The sequence below is a fragment of the Solenopsis invicta genome, chromosome 12 (assembly GCF_016802725.1).
Source record: "Solenopsis invicta isolate M01_SB chromosome 12, UNIL_Sinv_3.0, whole genome shotgun sequence".
NCBI classification, from domain to species: domain Eukaryota; kingdom Metazoa; phylum Arthropoda; class Insecta; order Hymenoptera; family Formicidae; genus Solenopsis; species Solenopsis invicta.
In genome coordinates, this window is record NC_052675.1 from 11478956 (window position 1) to 11499135 (window position 20180).

General features: G+C 41.7%; 1 protein-coding gene across 3 annotated transcripts in view; it reads left to right on the forward strand.

Moving 5' to 3' along the window:
- LOC105208213 (tetraspanin-5) overlaps positions 1-20180 on the forward strand; it is a 119390-nt gene that overhangs the window by 83950 nt on the left and 15260 nt on the right. For all 3 annotated transcript variants that reach the window (XM_026135325.2, XM_026135324.2, XM_011178008.3), the window contains exons 2-5: positions 7032-7152; positions 15140-15213; positions 15579-15653; positions 16677-16775. In XM_026135325.2, the coding sequence (XP_025991110.1) occupies positions 7032-7152; positions 15140-15213; positions 15579-15653; positions 16677-16775 (369 nt within the window). The remainder of the gene's footprint in view (positions 1-7031; positions 7153-15139; positions 15214-15578; positions 15654-16676; positions 16776-20180) is intronic.

Sequence of the window (20180 nt, forward strand, 5' to 3'; positions counted from 1 at the left end):
GTTCCATGTTCCCAATTTTTCGTTGCGAGGTGGTGTATTTTTATCCAGAAAGTGGATATTTATCGATAACGAGGGAATAATTGGACGATCAAAATATTTTATCGAAATCATGCGAGTCGCAGGTATACAATATTCACATGATTTATACGAAATATTAATATATCGGATCGAGCTTATGCGTGTATATACGTGAAGTCTTTATCTCCGGCGGCACCATAATTCGTTCTAACGATACAGCCAACTGATCGCTGTCCGTGTCACAACGCGATATACGCGATAATTTATGAGAGAAACCTCGGCGTCTATTTCCTTTTAGCAATAGAGAGAGAGAGAGAGAGAGAGAGAGAGAGAGAGAGAAAAGCATTTACTAGTGGAAAACTTGGATGTGTTATAGAATTTTGTTGTTTTTTTTGCTCGAGGACACCACGCGCGCGCGCCATTGACATTTTTGTTAGAAAAACTAGAAGTAAACGAGTGTATCTCGTGTGTGAAAACCGTGTTTCAAAAAAAAAAACACATATTTGTATAGAGGGGAAGAAAGAAGGGAAGAAGAAGTTTGCTTTACCGATTAGAACAATTTGAGCGTGTCAAAGTCGGCAATATTGATTTAAACCCTTACCGCGTTGCCCGAGTATCGAAATATTAATTTCGCCTCTCGGGGCTTTAATTGCAAAGTAGCCGGAGCACCGTCTGTTAATGTCTGTTATTATTAATCACGTAAAACTTTGGCAAAGGGGTAGTCCGATTACACTCACAGCATAATCACCGTAGCCCGTGACATCGAACGACCGTGGCTCAGCCCTCGTTACCATCAAGACATAACAGAATTACCATCGATTCTCCGTAGTTGCTTTTAATTAATGCGATTAATGAACCCAGGGCTAACCATCGAGCGCGCTTGGGCTATCCGGCCAGACCGCCGCATCGCGCTGGCCGCGCTAGACCGACAGTGTCATCGTGCTAGTTTGATTGTTCAACGGGAAATTGCGAATTCCATATTTATGGCGCGCTTGGCCGAGAGCGCCGTTCGAGAACTTTTAAATGATGCAGACAGCTATTTCTATTTCGTGCAACGGCCAAGTCTCCATGCCAAACTCCCAGCTTCGTACATCCCGGAGAGAGATTTTTCTCCTCTCTTTTAGGAGTGCGTTGCGATTAGATGACCTCGCGAAAAACGACGGCAATGACGTATGAAAGTTTCAGCGTACTAAAACGACCAGTGTGCAATGGGATATAAATGTAACTGGGGAATATTCGAAATATTTTGCAGAAATTCTTTAAACCGCTTAGGTATACGGCGAGTATCGAGTGAGATGTAGAGAATGACGAGTGATGTTCTCCGCGCAGCACCGAAAACACAGAACAGACTTAATAACTTGATTTCAACCTCTCATGTTTACCGTCATTGTTGAAATTCCTCGCTCGGTTCCACGATAACCTCTCTTCCCGTCATCGCCGCCGCCACCGCCGTTGTCTGTCACTTTGCTTTGTCCCGACTTTCTCGTCCGACCTTTTATTTGCGTGAATTCAAATTACGTCGAGCGGCTTTCCGCAGTTTCCGCCCAGACGAGGATCCTATTGCCCTTGGAAGATGAGATAAACGCCAGGCCGATAAATTCCACTTTGCCCTCTTCTTTACTGGCCCCTCCTCCTCCTCCTCCCGTTCTATGACCTCAACACTCGCCCTGTCGTTCCATCTTCCCTCTGTCCTTCCATCTTCGCCGGATGATACTACTTGATTATACGATAACAGCGGACCGGCTGTGTTTAACTTTCGGGTCGGCAAGAAAATGAGATTCTCGACATCGTTGGATTTATGTTACGTTCGCGACGATATCTCGCAGCCCGCGCCGAGTCCGTCTTACCGTGAATCCGGTTGCCGATAATTAAGAGCGTTCCCTTCGTTAGCTGAACGAGACCCGCGCATTTTCCACATGCCGCCGCCGCCACCGGCACCGATCGCGCTCACAGATTTTCATTCGGCAACAATATCCTCCTAAAGAGTCTTCTACAATACGTCGTATGTCGGTTGCATAAGCTGTAAGCCGTAAGAATTGACCAATCACAGTTGAATACTTTCCTCACGTTTGATTGTGATTGGTCAATTCTTACGGCTTACAGCTTATGCAACCGACATACGACGTATTGTAGAACAAGCTTAAGACCGTCGAACTCAAAAATGAAATACACGCGGTGATTGCGGAGGCGCGAAACAACGTATTGGAAAGAGATCGGTGCTCGTGAAAATGACCACGGTCGCAAACTAAGCTGCACTTTGTTGCCTCAATCATGAGACAATTAAAAAAATTAATGATTAATTCTGTATCCATTTTTATTCGCGACATTTCTAAAATACACGAAAGGACAATTTTGCTGAAATACAGATCTAAATATAATCATGTTGAACCATTAAAAAATTTATATTAGACGTTTAAACTGATTGCTAGACTGCCGAAACTTTCTGCATCGGTATCATGTTTGAACCTCTCACACAATTGTTTTGATAGTTCAACGTAGAATTAAATTCTGATCTGTAGCTAGCTACATTTTTAGATAATACAGTAAAATTGTTTATTTCATGTTTAAAAAAAAGGTAAAAAAGAGAAAAAGTTACGTGAAAATTAAAATAATCTAACGCAGATGACAGTAATTCGGATAGATTTTTAGTAATCACAAGAAGGCACGTAAAATATTGAATACCACCGCGCGGACAACAAAATTGAATTGCTAATAACTCAATGCTCATAACGTGCGCGCGGCACGGCTTATAGTCGCTTATACAATTTGTATATTCATTTTTAATTCTGAAAAAAGTCACGTCTCGCTACGGTCGTTTAAAAAATTAATATCGTAAAAGGGGACACTTTTTTTTACCGGCGTTGTGTCCGGAAAGGAATATACTGCGTGGATTTCGACCGCGTTCCTGCGAAAACACTCCGTTCCGGATAAAGAGCCGTTGGGAAAATATTAACTCTGCACAATAAACATTTTATTTACTCGTTGTTCGGCCGTGCCAACGCGAGCGTATGCGTTCAAAGGAACAGTTTCATCGGATACTGTTGCCGATGGTGTTATTTTTTTCCGAACCTTGTTTTGTAGTGGCACATTGCCGTTCGTTTCCATCGTTGAAACAGTTATGGTAAAGCTAATACGTTATCATTAATTGTCCCGGCGTAAATATTTGTTGGCATTAATTGCCCGAATGAATCGGTTCATAAATTTTCCTTTTCCCGATACAAATTTTTGAGCAAAAAATTTGCAAGCGTATGAATTATTGGAGAGCACTGCTTTCCCCTGATTACTAGCGCATTTCCCATTCTCTCGACCATGCCTGCAACTAATTTTAATCATGATCGGTTATAAGGGCAACAATATTAAAATTTATAGAGTATTGTTCAATACTAAATCGCAGAACGAAGATTTATTCGCGCTATTATGAGCGTAATGCTTGCGAGAAATTTGTAAACGTTACATAAATAATTTGAACAAGTATGCACACGTAAAACTCCAGTCAATCTTTAACGCATTGCTGATTGAAAATTGTGCTACGTGTTGTCCGATGGTTAAAAAAAAAGGATGTATTTATGCGAAGACGCGAGTTGTATTTTTACGATGCAAAAACACGCGGGCAATGGAATAAAATATCGAATGCGTCATCGCTGCGAGAAGAGAGTTCGAATATATACGGCAGATATATTGATTAGCCGTCAAGGAAAAAAAAACGCGAAAATTATAAGCGCACACGCGATCATCGAGATACGAACACGTGTACGCGTTTCTTTCTATCGTTTCATTTCGCGATATCATCGTGCGAATGATCCGGAAGAAGTCGTGTCGAAAAACTAATTCGCCAAATTGAAATGCCTCGAAATAATAACAAATTTGTATTACGTGATGTAGCTCGTATGGCGGGGCCGCATAAATATTCGCATTTTTTCCCACGCATATTTGGAAATTTTGTATTTTTATCTGAACTGTAACGAGCGTGAAAAAAAAGGGGGACGTGCGTCATTCTTGTCATCGGCGTTACTCACGTCACCTTCGCATCTCAACGTCACGAGAGGTGATCGCGCGCGGTCCGTTCGATCGTGAATTATGCCGTTGAGAAATTGTTTGCAGCCACCGGGGTTGACACGCGATGCCCCGGCGTGTCAGCCCGGGTGCCCATGACACGTATTCGAAGATGACGCGAAGGGACGTAAAATTTTGTTGTCGCGTCACACAAGGGAGGGCATTCGCGAAGCCAAACAGCTGCGGTTTTTCGCTTTTCTCTCTTTCTCCCTCGCGCCGGCCTTCTCTCCAGTGCATTAAAGTTGCATCGCGCAATTGCACCGACCGTGTACGGGAGGCGAGAGAGTGAAATATCATCTCGGATGAGGATTTTTATGAACGGGTAGTTGTTACCGCGAATAAAACACCGCCTGACGGACCTCCGCGATGAAACGGAAAAAAATTATTCATACGACTTTCAAAAAATACAGAAAAGAACTGTGCGAGCAAAATTCGACAAAAGACCGTTTGACTCGTGCTTTCTTCCATCTTTTTTAATGATTGAGCAATAATTGATGCGTTCGACGAGAATTCTTGCTTTTTATTAAGGTCTAAGATAAATTGTATTTAACATACGAAAGAAATGGTTTTGCTGAAGCACCTAAAAATTTTGCTAGATACAGATCAGAAAATAATTTTATTGGATCATTAAAATAATAATTATATAACACGCTCAAGATGAAATATGAGCAATGTTACAAAAAATTTTGATATTCTAGTAATTAATTTAATTATTTTAATAGTCGAATTCCCACTATGTTCTTTCCATGTATAAATGGCAACATAAATATCACATTAATGAAGAGAGAATAGAACGTATATTAACGTGTAAAACCACAAATTAAAGGTAATGCCGGTGATGAGGTTCACCGGTAGTTTTGCGGCTCTAAAAATTGCACGTAGCTCGGCTGCCAACAATAAAAAACGGAAACGAACCGCGTATTTCAAGTTATATTTACGGGGAGTCGCGTATTTGCGCGTGTGTGTACGCTTCGACTTCGAGATGATTTACCGCGAATGGGTTTCAAACAATTCGAACGCGCCCGACGATTCTTCTCGTCCGCTTCCCCTTTTCAGCTTCCGTCAAATCGGTCGCGATGGAAAAATAAAAAGAAAAACCCAGAAATAAAGGAGGCCGCCCGCGTTCGCTCGCGAGATATTATCGCGCGTGGCAGTAGCGTGCACGGCTCGTTTAACTTTCGAAACCTGCGATACATAATTTCTTTTTTATGAATACCAGCATACATTCGCCGTCGTCGGTGATAAGCGCGCGACGTGGACCCGCGCGCGAAATATTTGTAAAATCGGATGATCGCCGGCTCGCGAATTAAGTTGGGAGCGAGATATCGATCTCTATCGTGCAAAAGGTTGAGAATAGAACAACCTGGTTTACGGCAATACGTAATTATAGCACGTATATCATTAGACACGCAGACTGATTTTACGTGATAATCCTTTAACAATTTGTGGAATACAGCACCTGCCTTTTAATTCATCGCGTTACGAGGCCGTGACCCATTTATCCCATCTTGCGCGCGGCGCAGGTGAAAATTATCGAATGTAAAGCGAACGGGGAGAGAGCGGGAGAGAATAGTTATGTACGATGTCATAAACTGAGTCCTCTCCCCCTCACCCCTCACCCCCTCTCACGGTCGGGGAGGATTAGAACCGATTATCCCACGAAATGCATACGCGTTATCAGGCGCAGCCTCAGGTGTTGCAGCTACTTCGAGCTAAGTCAGTCTTGTCACGCGAACACTCTCTACGTGTGTCATCGGTAATTGCGTGGATTTAACGTCAGTAAATGCACGACGCCGAATATCAATCTCACCGCAAATGCGGTTGCCATGTCGGTCAGGCTAATATGAAGGCTACGTTGTGATTAACGCTCCTGCTGATGAACGGCGTTGAATCGTGCATTTTGACGAGCTCAAGCCGTTTCACTCGATCTAAATCGTTGATGAAAGCGTGCTTGAAATTGGAATTAACTAAAAACGATTGAATTTCGAACTCGACGAACGCTCGTTAAATCGAAAAGAAAATATATCGTGAACGATGATGAAAATCCGATCGAAAAGACAAGACTCTTTAATTCAGTTTATATCCGTCAGCAAAGGAGGGAATTCGTGGTTGCAACGGTCGATCTCGATGGTCGCTCGAGAACACACCGTCTTACGCTTGATCTACCAAAATCACGATCTCAAAGGCTTTTGAGGCTGGTCTTAAAAACGCGAGCGAAAAGAATCGTCGACAAAACGGCCCGTCAGAGAGGCACTCGGCAAACGTTTGTCGTTTGCGAACCGTTTGAGACGTAACTACGCGTAGACCGTGGGCGAAAGAGACCGTTAACGGTCGAAAGCCGTTAGACCCTACTCTCGTTCGACTTCCTCTCTTCTTTCGCTCTTTCTCCCTGGCGCTTTTCTCATTATCCGCGTGTAATCGTATCCGCGGCGTAAACGCACGCGACCGGGTTTGTATAATTGAAGCCCAGGCTCGTAGTTGTAGTTTCGCCGAGTGGGTGTCTCGTCAGAAGTGCACAAACCGTGCGTGAATGTGCACGTTAACTTTTTACATTTGTATGCAATTGCGGCCAATGATTAAAAGCGGTCTGTCGAAGAATCTTTTTTTTCTCACTCTCTCTCTTTTTCCTCCTCTTTCTAAATGACGTGAAAGTACGAAAGATTTTAATTGACAAGCACAGTCTACAATCTTTTTTCTCGCGAAATTACGTAATGTTACGTCTTCAGTCTTATTTTTGGTAGACACGTGAGAAATTGCGTTTGCAATCTAATGCGTCTACTTATTACACTGGAATTCACATCCCTCTCGCGTCAGGATAATCGAAAAACTCCGCAAATATGGCAGACGGCACGAAAACAGTTCGAGGGAAGTTTCCGGTTGGCTGAAACTTACCGCCGATATTCGTCTTCACTTAAGCCAATCTCTAACTCTCATCCCCTTTCTCTCTCTCTTTGTCGCAGTGGCTCGGTCTGGGCATCATGGCAGTGGGCGTCTGGGCATGGACCGAAAAGGACACCTTCAACAACCTGTCCCGCCTCACGAACGTCGCACTCGATCCAGCATTTATCCTTATTCTAGTCGGTGAGTACTTTTTTCTATTTTTCTTCCTTTCTCTCTCTTTCTCTCTCACTCTTCCTATCTCAGAGACGCACGGAGAGTTATAACAGCTCTCTTCGAGTAGCGCCGCGAGCTAAACTTTAGTTTTAGAATTTCCCAAGAATGTTCTCAGGAAATCTTAATTATAAATACGTGTGACATAAACAACGCATTATCGCATCATTAACAGAGAGTGAAAGAGATTTTAACTCTTTTCGAGAATTATTCCTACAAAATACTGATTACTTAGAAATATCGAATATTTAGAAGAAATTAGGTTATAACTATTAATTAAATTAACACGCAAATAATGAAAAATATGCAACTAAAAGTGCCAACTTTCAGAAATGATTTTTTTCTTCTTTAAATCTTTAGCTGTAAATTACAAATATGTTAGGATTTCTGAGCACTTATGAAAGACATATTTGTAATACCCGACTTCTCAATCTGGACAAATGTGAAACAATATGAGTAACACATGGAAGATTTTCTTGATTGAGGATGCGAATATGAACTGTAATAAAGGAGGAAATCCCCAATAACGCGCCGGCTGATTGCGGTGAGAATCGCAGTTTCTCGACATTTGGTGGCGTTCCCCTGGCGCCGGAGACGACGATCGCAATTTTTCCTCAGGACTGCCTGCGAAGGGACTATCGTTTCCGTCGGCGGAAACATTTCGCACGACCGCGCGGCTATAACTTGATTTCTGTATTAATGCCGCCACTCCAACGCGCGGTGACCTCGTAATGGTTGCCCGAGGACGGCATTCGTTCTAATTCGTCCGTGATATTTCGCGCGCTTCCTTCGCGCGGAAGTCGCGTAATGCGCCGTCCGACAATAGTGCGGATTTGTAATTTAGGGACGGGGGTGGGAGGGGAGGTCGGAGAGAACTGTAGCTTACCTCTCCGAGAAGCGAAGCACGGTGCGAGCCGGAAATTAAGGTGTCTGCATAGTCGTGAATTTTCCGAATAGTTTAAGCCCTCCGTGGAAAACAAATTCGTTAAAAAACCGCATATTTTTTTTAACTTTTTTTCTCTCTCTTCCTTTTTTCGTTCCTCAGAGTTGGCAGAAGGAATCCGCCATCAAAGTTAAGGTCGTAAAAATTCTGGGACATCCCACAGATGCCTTTCGGAAACGAGGGATTTAAGGGAGCGACGTAACGCTGAGTAGAAACAGACTATATTTACCATTTCTACTTCTTATAATCATTCGACCGAAACATGTAGCAAAAGCAGACGGAGATATAGCCGCCGCGACGCTTTGAAGTTCAGCCTCTGTCTCAAGTTGAAATTCAATATCTCATCGTCTTATATATTATTTGGGCACGCGCTCTGCGCTTTGCTTCCCAGAGCAGAACAATCTCCAACTGCGCGTTGGAGATTTGAAAAATTTTCTCATCTCGCTAGTCTGATTTACAGAACGCTTCTTTACTAATGCGTTAGACGGCTAATAGCGGAAAGTTAATGGGGTGTAAGTAATGGGAAATTTGTTCGTTTCAACGTAATTATTTTGGAAAAGTTGAAGGCAAGAGAGATGACTGTTCTGTCATTATTATGTCAAGAAAGAACGAGCAATTACTTTTTTTTTTCAACTGTGACGTGCTTATTATGATACCGTAATAGCCTTTTACGTTCGTGAGTGGTAGTAATTTTATTCGTTCACAACTGACAATTAACAATTACATATCAATTTTTTTCTCTCCACGGACGTATACACAGTTTCGTTTACCAAGTAAACATTTATCAAAGTGTTTCACGGAGCGTGTTTGCAACATAATAACCCCATTTCAATTAACACAGCGAGCGCATCGAATGGAGAAGTGAAAATGAGGAAAGAGAGAGTGAGAGAGAGAGAGAGAGAGAGAGAGAGAAAGAGAGAGAGAAGAAATAATCGGTAATTTACCGAGCGAATCGTTCTCTCGTAAACCGTCGAATAAATTAGGCGGAATGATGGAATGAAAAATAATGTCGGGGTTATATAATTATAATGTATAAACGATATCACACGAGTCTCCTCGCTGAATGCGAGGTCTTATGAATCGGAGTTCCGTTGGTAACGACACAATTCCCTCGCTATGAGGGCGGAAGATAAGCTACGTGCACGCGACATTACCGGCCATTAAAGGGTGCGTTTTGCCAACGCGCAAGAGAAAGGAGCTTTTTGTCGGTCGCGATCGTGACAACCTATTTTCGTACGATACTCGCGGTCATTAGCATGTACGAAGCACATCCCAAGTATTGGTGCAAAATAAATACCTCGGAGGAATTCCTCATAAAAAGTTTAAATGGAGTTTTATGATGACGCTGCCATTGTTTCAAATCGCCGAGGCATAAGCAATTTTTAAAAATACGGTAAAGTCGTTTATTATGAGATAGGTTCCTAATATGAGGTAGCGAGGTTTCTGCTACATTAATAAACGCATGTGGTTGGTACCATCATAAACTTATAAATTTTGGGGTGAAATCTATTTAGTAGAAAATTTATTATTAGATCATGCGTGCAATCGTTGAAAAAAAATTTTAATTGGATGTTGTCAAGATTTATTAAGATGAGTCTTTAAACTTTGTTTATTATAAAATAAACAAATATTTGATAATAAGTTCTGTGTGATAGAGTGAAGTCGTATTAATAGAAAAATACGAGATGTGATGATTTGCTTAATTATAAATATTATACCGTATTATACCGCAAATATCGTGCTACTCATAATATGAGATTCAAAAATTCTCATTTATTATTATATATTCTAACTTCGAGAGCTTTCGCAAATGCTATAATAAAGTTTTTCATTCAGAACTTTTGAATTATGAGGCTTAAAAGTTATAGCATTAGTACTGAGACTGAAAAATATCTCGAAGAAAATAGATTTTGGAGAGATGTTACGTATAAAAGTTTTTGAATATCAAAAGAACTAGTTGATTGATCAGCTATATTTAGAGTCTTGAGCCTAATTTGAACCTAGTAAGTTCCAAATCAATAAGACTCATCTCATATAAAAAAACCTTTGTGTCTCATCTTTTTTCGAATTAGCAAAATTGGCAATTTTAATAAAAAATTTCATATACGACACAGTATAACTATTATTAATTGTTAACTTTTGGCGACCAAACTTAAATATATTTAGTATAATTTGGATATAAAAGTAGGAGTTAATGGTATAAATTAAATAAATTATGAGCCTTTAAAAAAAGATATCTCATAATAGGCGACTTTACCCTATTTCTAAAGTTGTCGGAATCCGATCTTTGTCAGAAAACACCCGATATTCAATTTTCGTCAAAGAACTGTAAATATCACTGAATCACGAAGAGAAACTTGTGCAGAGACGGAGGAGGTTCTAGAGGGCGAGCGAAACACTAATTAAAATGGATACGGGGGATACGGAAGGGTTAAGGGTGCGCTGACAGAAAGCGCATTCGCCGCCGTCCCCCTCGATACGTTTCCATTAACCACCACAGACTCTCTCTCCGTTTCGCGACGCGAATGTAATATTCCGTCGGCTAATACACGTGCTCTACCGGCAAATAGACGCAGATTGCGCGCTGCGGCCCTACCACCTCTGTTTTCCCTCTCGCTCTCTCCCTCCCTCTCTAACAGGGTGCCAAAGTTTTAATTGGATACTAGCCGGCAGCGAGACGACGGACATAAAATTAGGACGAGGTCTGCATCCGATTTATTTTGCCGCGCCGGGCTGCGTTCTCCGCGTTACGGAGACGTCGCATTTCCGGTCATGGAGGATGACATTCCGAGGCTCCACCGGCACCGCCGCGGGACGTGATGCAGCGAATCGGATTACACCCGGAGAGTGTGTACACGTGGATTCCCGGAGATTCCGCGCTTCGGAAAGCCGCTCGCGCGCGCGTTCTCTCTCTCGAAGCGGTCAGCCGCGCGCGCGGTTTCGCCGAGCCGTAATAGCGAGAATGCTTCCGGGAATGCCCGGCGACCGAATTCAAGCCGGTACGACGACGGGACTGGCCTGCGGTACCTACGGCGACGTTCTCTGCGGGACGTCGCGCGGCCCAAATCGAATTTGCACGTGATTCGGTACGCCGGAAGAACAACGGACGGTGGCGCGGGAGAGACCACTCGAGTACGAAAGTGGGGGCCGATTTGCGGAGGCTCATCCATTTGTTTGCCCCGTGTCCGTGGAAACAATCCCCTCGAAGTTCCAAGGGGACAAGCGGCCCGGCCGCGCCGCTCGCCGTCGATGGGTTCGTTCTATCGTCGTCGCCTAGCTTTATATATAGTCGAATTCAGCAGTAGTGGCACTCACTTGAATTGTTCGCTTGACGGTGTGTGGGGGAGATATTCGTGTTCTCAACTTTTATTGGAAATTATATATCACATTGAAGATGAAGGGAAGAGAAAGGAGGAGAGGTGGGAGACTGCTGATAATATGTCGGTTGTAGGTATAGAATTTATTCGCAATGCTTTACGCGCTGCTCCACGAAGATAAATGTACTCGGTTAATTTCGTTATTCACTGCACCCATTACGATGCAGGCTAAGCGTTATTAGTTTAATATTTACCATTCAAAACGATATTTGCGCTAATATTTAATTCCGTAGGATCGAAGTAAGCGGCGGACTAGCCTGTTGTTTGACTTCGAATCATTAAACGTTTGTTCAGCACGGTATAGTATTTGAGATTACGAATCTCTTTGTTGCAGCTGATCAAACGTCAATAGAGCGCCCCTGGCTGAAAATCTTACTATAACTGTAACACAAAGTAAGAAGAAAATTTGTTGGAAAAACGCTGGAGGTATCGGCCGTCATTCAAGTGGCCTTTCCATCGAAGTAATCAACGTCTTCTCATTATGTGTACCCTCTGTACTTAGAAAAGCGACGCGCTTGTTAATTATTTCGTACTTGCGTAGCGTACTCCGTCGACTTGAGCCTGGCTTTTCGATTATCCCATGCTCCAATTACTTCCATTTACTTTGACGAGTAACTCTACCTCTTCCGGCTTGCACTCAATTTACCGTAACGGTTACCAGATAACAACGATTTAGACTTAGCTACACTGCTTGAAAGTTGTAACGACGACCACAAAAGACGATTACGCTTTTTTTTTTATCGAGACCATTAATGCGCTTAGAACAAAAATGAAGTGTTGCGTCCCAGATATTACCCGTTATTTTACCCGTCGCGACACGTCTCTGCCGTTTAATAAAATTATTTATTAAACGACCAAGTTTAACGATTGTTCTTCAAAATGCTCTAACAACTCTAAGTATACATTTCACAAAATTAATCAGTGCTTTTCAAAGTTTATCAATCTCAAAAGCAAAGCTCGCTTAGAAAGCACGAAAATCCGCCTAAAATTATTAGCACTGCCGTTCGCCAAAATCGCACGGCGTCTCCAAATAAATCGCGACTCTTGCGCAAAGAGAAACACTGCAAGCCCGGATTACGTTTATTTTCCGCGCTTAAATAAATGCGATCGCAATTGAGTGTTGTATTTTCATTTGCGATCGTATACACGCCCGTCCTTTCGAGCGTCACCGCGATTTCAAACGCTCTCGATGAGAGCGTCCGTAATTACGCATGTCGCGAGTTAAGAATAAATTAATTACAAGTAGCCGGATCTGATTAAAATCACGCTGCAAAAGAATCGTCTTCACATCGCTCGCGGAGTACATACATAGATGAAGGAAAGCACCGAGAAAGACCTGGATTATTCCGTATACATTCTCTCTTTTTAGTAAACGAAAACCTACCAAAATCAAAACAAATATTATCGGTTCACATTCGCCGTTATATTCGTGTGTCGCGAGGCGAGATCAAACGTATGCGTTTCTCTGTCATGCAATTTTATTACCATGCGACATAAAGCAAGGTGGCAATATTGCAAGGGCGACAAAGCCCTTTCATCTACCATTGGCTTACGCCTGCCAATGCTTTCCCTTCTTTACAAAACATTGACTGCAAATCAAATATTAATCCAGATGCGAGCTGGAATATAATGTAAGTAAAGCTCCTTTATAACGCGTGTATATTTTTTTAATAGCAACAAGCGCAGTAATGAAAAAAAAGTCATGTAATTTAAAATAGGTTTCGCGTACGTTCACGTATTTAATGCAGTTGACGTACAAAATGCCTCGTAATAGTCTCATCCTGTATAAAAATTTTCCAACTGCACTTCCAAGTGGATACACGTTTCTACATTCGCACTTTTCGTTTTTCTTTATCGAGTTTTTCGTCCGAGCGTAAAGCGTTTCATCGTTGCCATTTTCTTCTACTTCGTGGCAAGGCTTAACAAAAGTTCCGAAAGTAAGTCTGGACTAATTATTCAGTTACTTGAAAGAGCTTCGTTCTACGTTGCCCATCTCTGCTTTACCATCGGATTAAAAGTTACCCCCTCATTTCCGGAGCACGTTCTAAAATCTTATAACTTTCGATGATAGATAAAATTTATTAAGTCCGATAGCGCCAAGTTTGACTTATAATCGTTTTCTCGGTGCAGTAAATTTTTTTAAATACATCGAGTCATCTCTCTGTTAATGCTGCGTATAATGTGAAATCCTTTTTGAAATGTTTCAAATACGTTTATGTAAATTGTGTATGTGTATTTATATACAGAAATATTACCTAGACTAGAATTTATTATTAAATTTTTGCCAAGAGTTTAATGAATGTTCTCAGTCATATTATTGTCTAAAATGAAAAAATAAAATTTAATTTTACAATTTGCGCTTGCGAACATTTTTGTTACAAAATTGTTTATGCATGAAAGCTCTTTTAACAATTTCAACTCAAACATATCATTTTATAGTACATAAAAATTAATGACATTTACGTATTAAATATAAAAGGCGAAAAAGCTGCTCGAATGCACATCAATTAATCGCATGATAGCAGCGAATTTTGAGCATTTGTGCTCGCAAACTTTTTGTTAGCGTACACTCGGAATTGATTTAGCGCTCATTACGCGGCACGCTCGTCCGCGGGGTAGCAGATAATTTCATAAATATTCCGCATTACCACTGGTGCAACGCGGTACTCTTGATGACGCACTTTCGCGAAATTCAACTGGAACGCAGAGGAATTTTAATATAATTACTTGTGTAACTACAAGCATTCGCAAATCTACGTGTAACTAATACGTGGCGTATGTTCGTAAATCAGAGTTGTTACGCAGGTGAAATTTCAAAACTCTCCGAATTTCCTAGCTTTGTTGGTTAACAAAGTCTTAACTTCGAAAACCAAAAATTAAAAGGAAGAATAAACAGAATTACAAACAAAGATTAAACAAAAGGAAATAATATATATGTTAAAATTATATAATATTAGTATTAAAATTACAATTTTATTTTCAATTATATTATTTTAATTATTTTAATTATAATATTTTAACGCGAGAGTAGAATGCCTATGCCAGTCACAGCGGCTTTTGGTGCCGATTAATAATTTTTAATTTTTACAATTTCCAATTCAATAATTAAAAATTATTAATTGGCACCAAAAACCACTGTAACTGATATAGGCCTTCTATTCTCCCGTTTTAATTTTGCCAGATATAACGTATTATTGTATATTATTTTAATTATATATTTTTATACAATTTTAATTATATATTCTTTTTTTATATTTTTCTGTGTGTGAACGTATCTCTAAATTTTTATTTACAGTCTATCGATATGGAATGCCGATTAATACTACCAAATAAAAAACTCTTTTCCCAAATTCTTTCGATATTCCCGGACCATTTCAATCCTTCTGACACAGCGTTCGCTATGATTAAGTTTCCGATTTTCATGGTTTTTTCATGCACCTCGTTGCGAGCCTATAAATGTATACGAGTATCTGGGAATTCACGCCGGGATGTCGATGCGGGAATGAATTCACCAGTGGGACGCGCATACCCACGCTCATAACTCACGATTATACGATACATTGACGAATGCATTCGTGTTCTTCGCGTTACATTTTGCGGGATGACGAAGTACCCGATACTATTTATTCTGTTGCAGGTACAGTGACATTTATCATCGGTTTCACGGGATGCGTCGGCGCGCTACGGGAGAACACGTGCCTCCTCGCTGCGGTGAGCGTCCTATGGGATTCAATTAAACTCTCTCTAGATTACTTTAATTGCCTAACATCTTTCGGAACTTGGAACTTTGATCGACCTTCCGGTTCGTTATGTGATATCTATGGTCTATCATTGGCCGGCTATCGCGCGCGATTGAACAAAAGTTCGCCCTTTGAGAAATGTAACGTTTAAAAGTACTTGGAAAAAAAAAGAAAAAGAAACCGAAAGGTTCCGCTTTCTTTAATGAGCGAACTCTGGAAATTAAGAAAGGGTACGAATCGTTGAAAAGATGGCCCTAACGGGTAGCAAACAGGTCAAAAATGGGCGCTAATTAATTTTTCGGGGGAGTTTGATAGAATTAATTTTACTTGTTTCAGTACGCGATATTTCTGGCACTACTGCTGCTGATGGAAATGACTGCCGGTGTTTTGGGATTCATCTTCAAAGATTGGGTAAATATTGTATACTTTGTATAATTATTAAAAAATCATTTCATATAACGTGCAACAGTAACTCTAGCAAATATAATACATAGACGTGTAGATATCGTATTTAAAGATACCCGTACTATGTATAATATAAATCTAGTAAATACATTAAAATGAGATGTAGGTCGTTTTACAGATATATAATTTAATATCGTTTTACATATTGTGCAAACTCTGTGCACGTTTAATTATTCGCGCAGATGATATTTCGCGGAGTATACAGCTTTACTAAAATTTATCCTGCAGAATTATACGCAACATTTCCAAGACAAGTGTTCCTCGAGATAGTTTCGCTGCGTTCATTTCGTAATCGTTTCTGCTTACCGTGTTTATTAATTCAGTAGCTACGAGAAGCGTGGCTGAATTATCAAAGTGAATATGCCGAATGCATTGTACAATATTCGTCGGTGCATATTTCACAATCTCATTCGCTGTGGATATATGTACCACTTCGCGCGCGCGAGGAAGACGAAGAGTATAATCTAGGGTGTCGACAAAGTTTGCGTATAATTATGCAACAGGAGAGTTCCTGGGTTACTAATTAATTCCATTAACCATATCCTTTAAACATGACGAGAATTTTCTCCCCGTGGAAAATTTCGGACAACCAACAAACGTGCCATCGCATCCTCGTACTCGCACGCAGCTCGCGTTTTAATGCGCGCCGTTCTCCTTTACGACCGGCGGAAAGTTAAACTCGTCCTTGAGCAATTGCGCCTGCAGCACCTATAATGCTCGTCAATCGTCGGGGAGGGAATCGTCCCGGACTAGAAATCACCGATCATAAGACTTTATAGAGAGTTATTACGAAGCTTTGGTGTACGACGTGATCTAAGCAGACTATCTTCTCTCTTCTCTTATTTCAAGCAGAAAATTAAAATAGATTGAATGACAAATTTTAGGACAAGTTTCCAAATAGTACTTAATTAACAGAAACAGATTGATATGAATTAATTATATTAATATGATATTTTGTTCACTATGCAGATAAAGTCACAAGCTACGGGGGGCTTCCAAGCGTTCATCATTCACTACAGAGAGGATCCCGATCAGCAGAATCTCATCGACTGGATTCAAGAAGATTGGGCAAGTTGATTATATCAGAACTATTCAATCATATTAATATAATTAGAGTAATTGGATACATGTGCTTCCTCCTTGCGCTCGTTACTTTGCCAAAGTATCAAATTACCGAAACTTAATAAGCGCGCGCACGCGCGCGCTCGCGCTCGTGCTTCTGAGTAGTGTAGGAAATCGTGCGGTCAGACAGTTCCCAAAACGCAAGCTCGTGCAAACTTTATCGAGTCGCCGCAACACGAAAATGCAGCTGGATCCACAGTCCAAATGCCACGCGACGGCACCCAAATAGCGCGTAATATACTATAGTATTCGACAATCGATATCCGGTCATCCAATTGTGGTTTATGAGATTTCAATAGAACCGCCCGGGCACACTGCCGCAATTTCGGTAATCCTATCAGTACGAGCTAGTCGACGGTAAACCGCACACGCGCTCGCACGTAGCATCGCGCGTTACCGCATCGGACTAGATCTACAGAAAATTTCATTTGATTCGCCATACTTTACGAGAGCGTGGATCGCGACAATGATTTACGTTCGGCCAAGTATCCAGCGGAACCACGAGAATTAATTTAACCGACGAATCCGTCGCGCGGTTAGCGCGATTCAGTTTGAGTAAAAAGTAGACGTCTGTCACACGAGGATGGATGAAGTCGGTATCGAAACGTGCCGCGAGAGGCTTACGCCGTTCATAGCCGTTCTCATACAGACACGACCGTAAATGATGGTTGGGATCTATCGATCAATATGTACGTACACACGTAAATTATTGCGTGACGCGGGCACATATGGAAACATTTGCGAACTGATTCGGTTAATGTTTGAATGCGCGAGCGACGGGTTTTGGGACCGCTGATGAATCCGCAAGCGTCGAATTACTACCACAATTTCATCATCGGTGGACCGACGAGCGTCCAACGGGCTATTGTCGTATTGTGATAGTTATTAATGCGATTCGCATTTTAACAAAGTGATTAATATGAAATTGATGAACGCAGTAACGTATAATATTTTTTTCCAATCTTTTCTAACGATAGTTATGAAAAACTATCATTAATCGAATAACGATTGAGAGCTGTATCTATCTGTGATATTTGTGAAATTATATTCTGCAATGCGAAAGACGATTGGAACACGGAATATGTATAAAATACCATTGATACGCTTTGGATTCAACAGCGTTTCAAGGGATTAAGGCGATTCCGTCTGATCTGAAGATATGACAGCCGATTTTGGTCGAGAGCGCGGTATCGTTGAACTCGTTAATCCGATGGTCGACCAACCAATTGTGGTTTACGAGATTTCAATAGGGACGCCCGGTATACTGGCGCGCAATTCCGACAATCCTATCCTCGGCCCCGGGAAACCCCCGACGCACCACCGAGTTGCCATATACCGCATTGTCTGACCCTGTCGGGATTCACTCGGTACCATTTATAGGCGGTTAATGAAATGCTTAGTACTTCGACTTCGTGCGGTGGCGCGAAGCGTATTTACCGTCGCCATCCCACTTATCAATTGGCTCAACTTGGCTGATTCGGCCCGACGCGATCGATATACAGGATGTATCAAGAGAGATGTGTATGCGCCGGGGCAAACGATGGAAATTCTATCCTCGGGGGAATCTCGAGTCAATTCTTCCGTAGCATATATATTTCATTCTGTAATACCCTCCGTTTAGCGCGCGCGCGCGCACGCGTGCGTGCCATTCCTCAATGTTGAACGCCTCGACCAAAAAAAATCCAACTTAACTTTCTCGTTGTTGTTCGGAAGCTCGTTCAATGACGATAACAAACTGAAATACTGAAGATTCCGTTACATTCGCGTTTCGATTGTTATTCCAGCGTTTCACATTGTTATATGCTCCATCAGTTTAAGCGTAACCGCGAAATTCTCGCCCGAAGAGAAATCGATGGCAAATCGCGCGCGGAGCGCTTGTTGTCGATCTCCCTTGATACGGCCTGTACAGCCGTCGAGCGAATAATAATTAAATCCAGCTACAATCGGAAACTCGTATCTCGTATCTCAATACTCGACTCGCATTCGCATCTCGCATGAATATTCCGCGCGCCCGCGTTTCGTATTATGAATATTTGATTGGAACGAATTGAAATGTTACCGCACGAATAATTGAAATAAAATAAAACGAGTGTGCTGAAAACAAATCAGCTAAATTACGTAGATGCTCGGAATCCGCTTGATTATTATCTTTCCGGTACTCAACGCGCCGGGAGAGGCTTTCCCTTTCTCCCTTTCTCTCGATATATATCGGCTTTGCGTGACAGCCATTTCTTATATCGCGATAACGAATCGCCTGATTAATCGAATTTCGTAGGGAGCACGTGCGAAGCGACAAACGAGGAACATCTCATATGCAACCTTCCCTCTTATTAATAATTGAATTCGTGATATTTCCCGTATCGATTCTCTATTTTTACCTCCGGCGAGAATCTAATACACTTCGCACCGGCTAATTCATTTTTATGCCTTTTAATTAAACGTGAAATATCCCCCATCCCGCGGCGACTGTCGTACCGAGAAATACGAATATTCCCATGGTTAATTAATTATACGATAGAATCACGAGATACGCGTGTGCGCGCTCGCCGGCTGATTAATCAAACGTGTATAGCGTAATATTACCTGACGGTATAACGTATGTTATACTTATTGGCAATAGATTTTCCCGAACGAATTAATGTTTGCAAGATCGATGAATTAATTGCCCGTTGCAGACAATTGACGTAAATAACGCTACTATTCCCTACGGTGCCGATGCGGTTGCACACGGAATTAATGCCGCATTTAGGAGGAATTTTATCGGCTGTTTTTTATAGAGCCACGTCTCTCTTTCTCTTTGCTGACCGTCCTTTAACATTTAGAGGCCGGATTAGAGTAGAAAAAAAATTACTGAACTGACCAATGGGAGAGCACATACGGGTAGTCGAGGAAGAAGAATAAAACGCCTCTGACTCGTAGAGGAGACAGATATTGGGGTTTAATGAAGGTCTTGGGACCTTCGATCGCTGGCCAAGCCTCATTGCCAGCCGGATCCAACTCACGTCATCCTTATGACCTTTTTCTCTTCTTTCCTTAATACTCGGCTCCTTGCAACGAGATTCCCTTTTTTTCTCTTACGCTTATTATCCTGGTGCCTCTGGACGCGACGGTTCCTTCTCCCTTTTTCATCGAGCGATCCTTCAAATCGCGTATTTAATATTGCCTGGACTGAATTTCCAGCGTCGTCGGAATTATTTATGACGGCGTTTGAAATTCATACTCGCTCGTGATATTCATCGCAAATTCGACCGCGATTGATCATATCGGCGCTGCGCGCATACCGCCAGCGATGCAAAATATCCCGAGCCTTGGCGCACACTTTGAGCGCGATTCCCCGACTTCAGTCTCGCA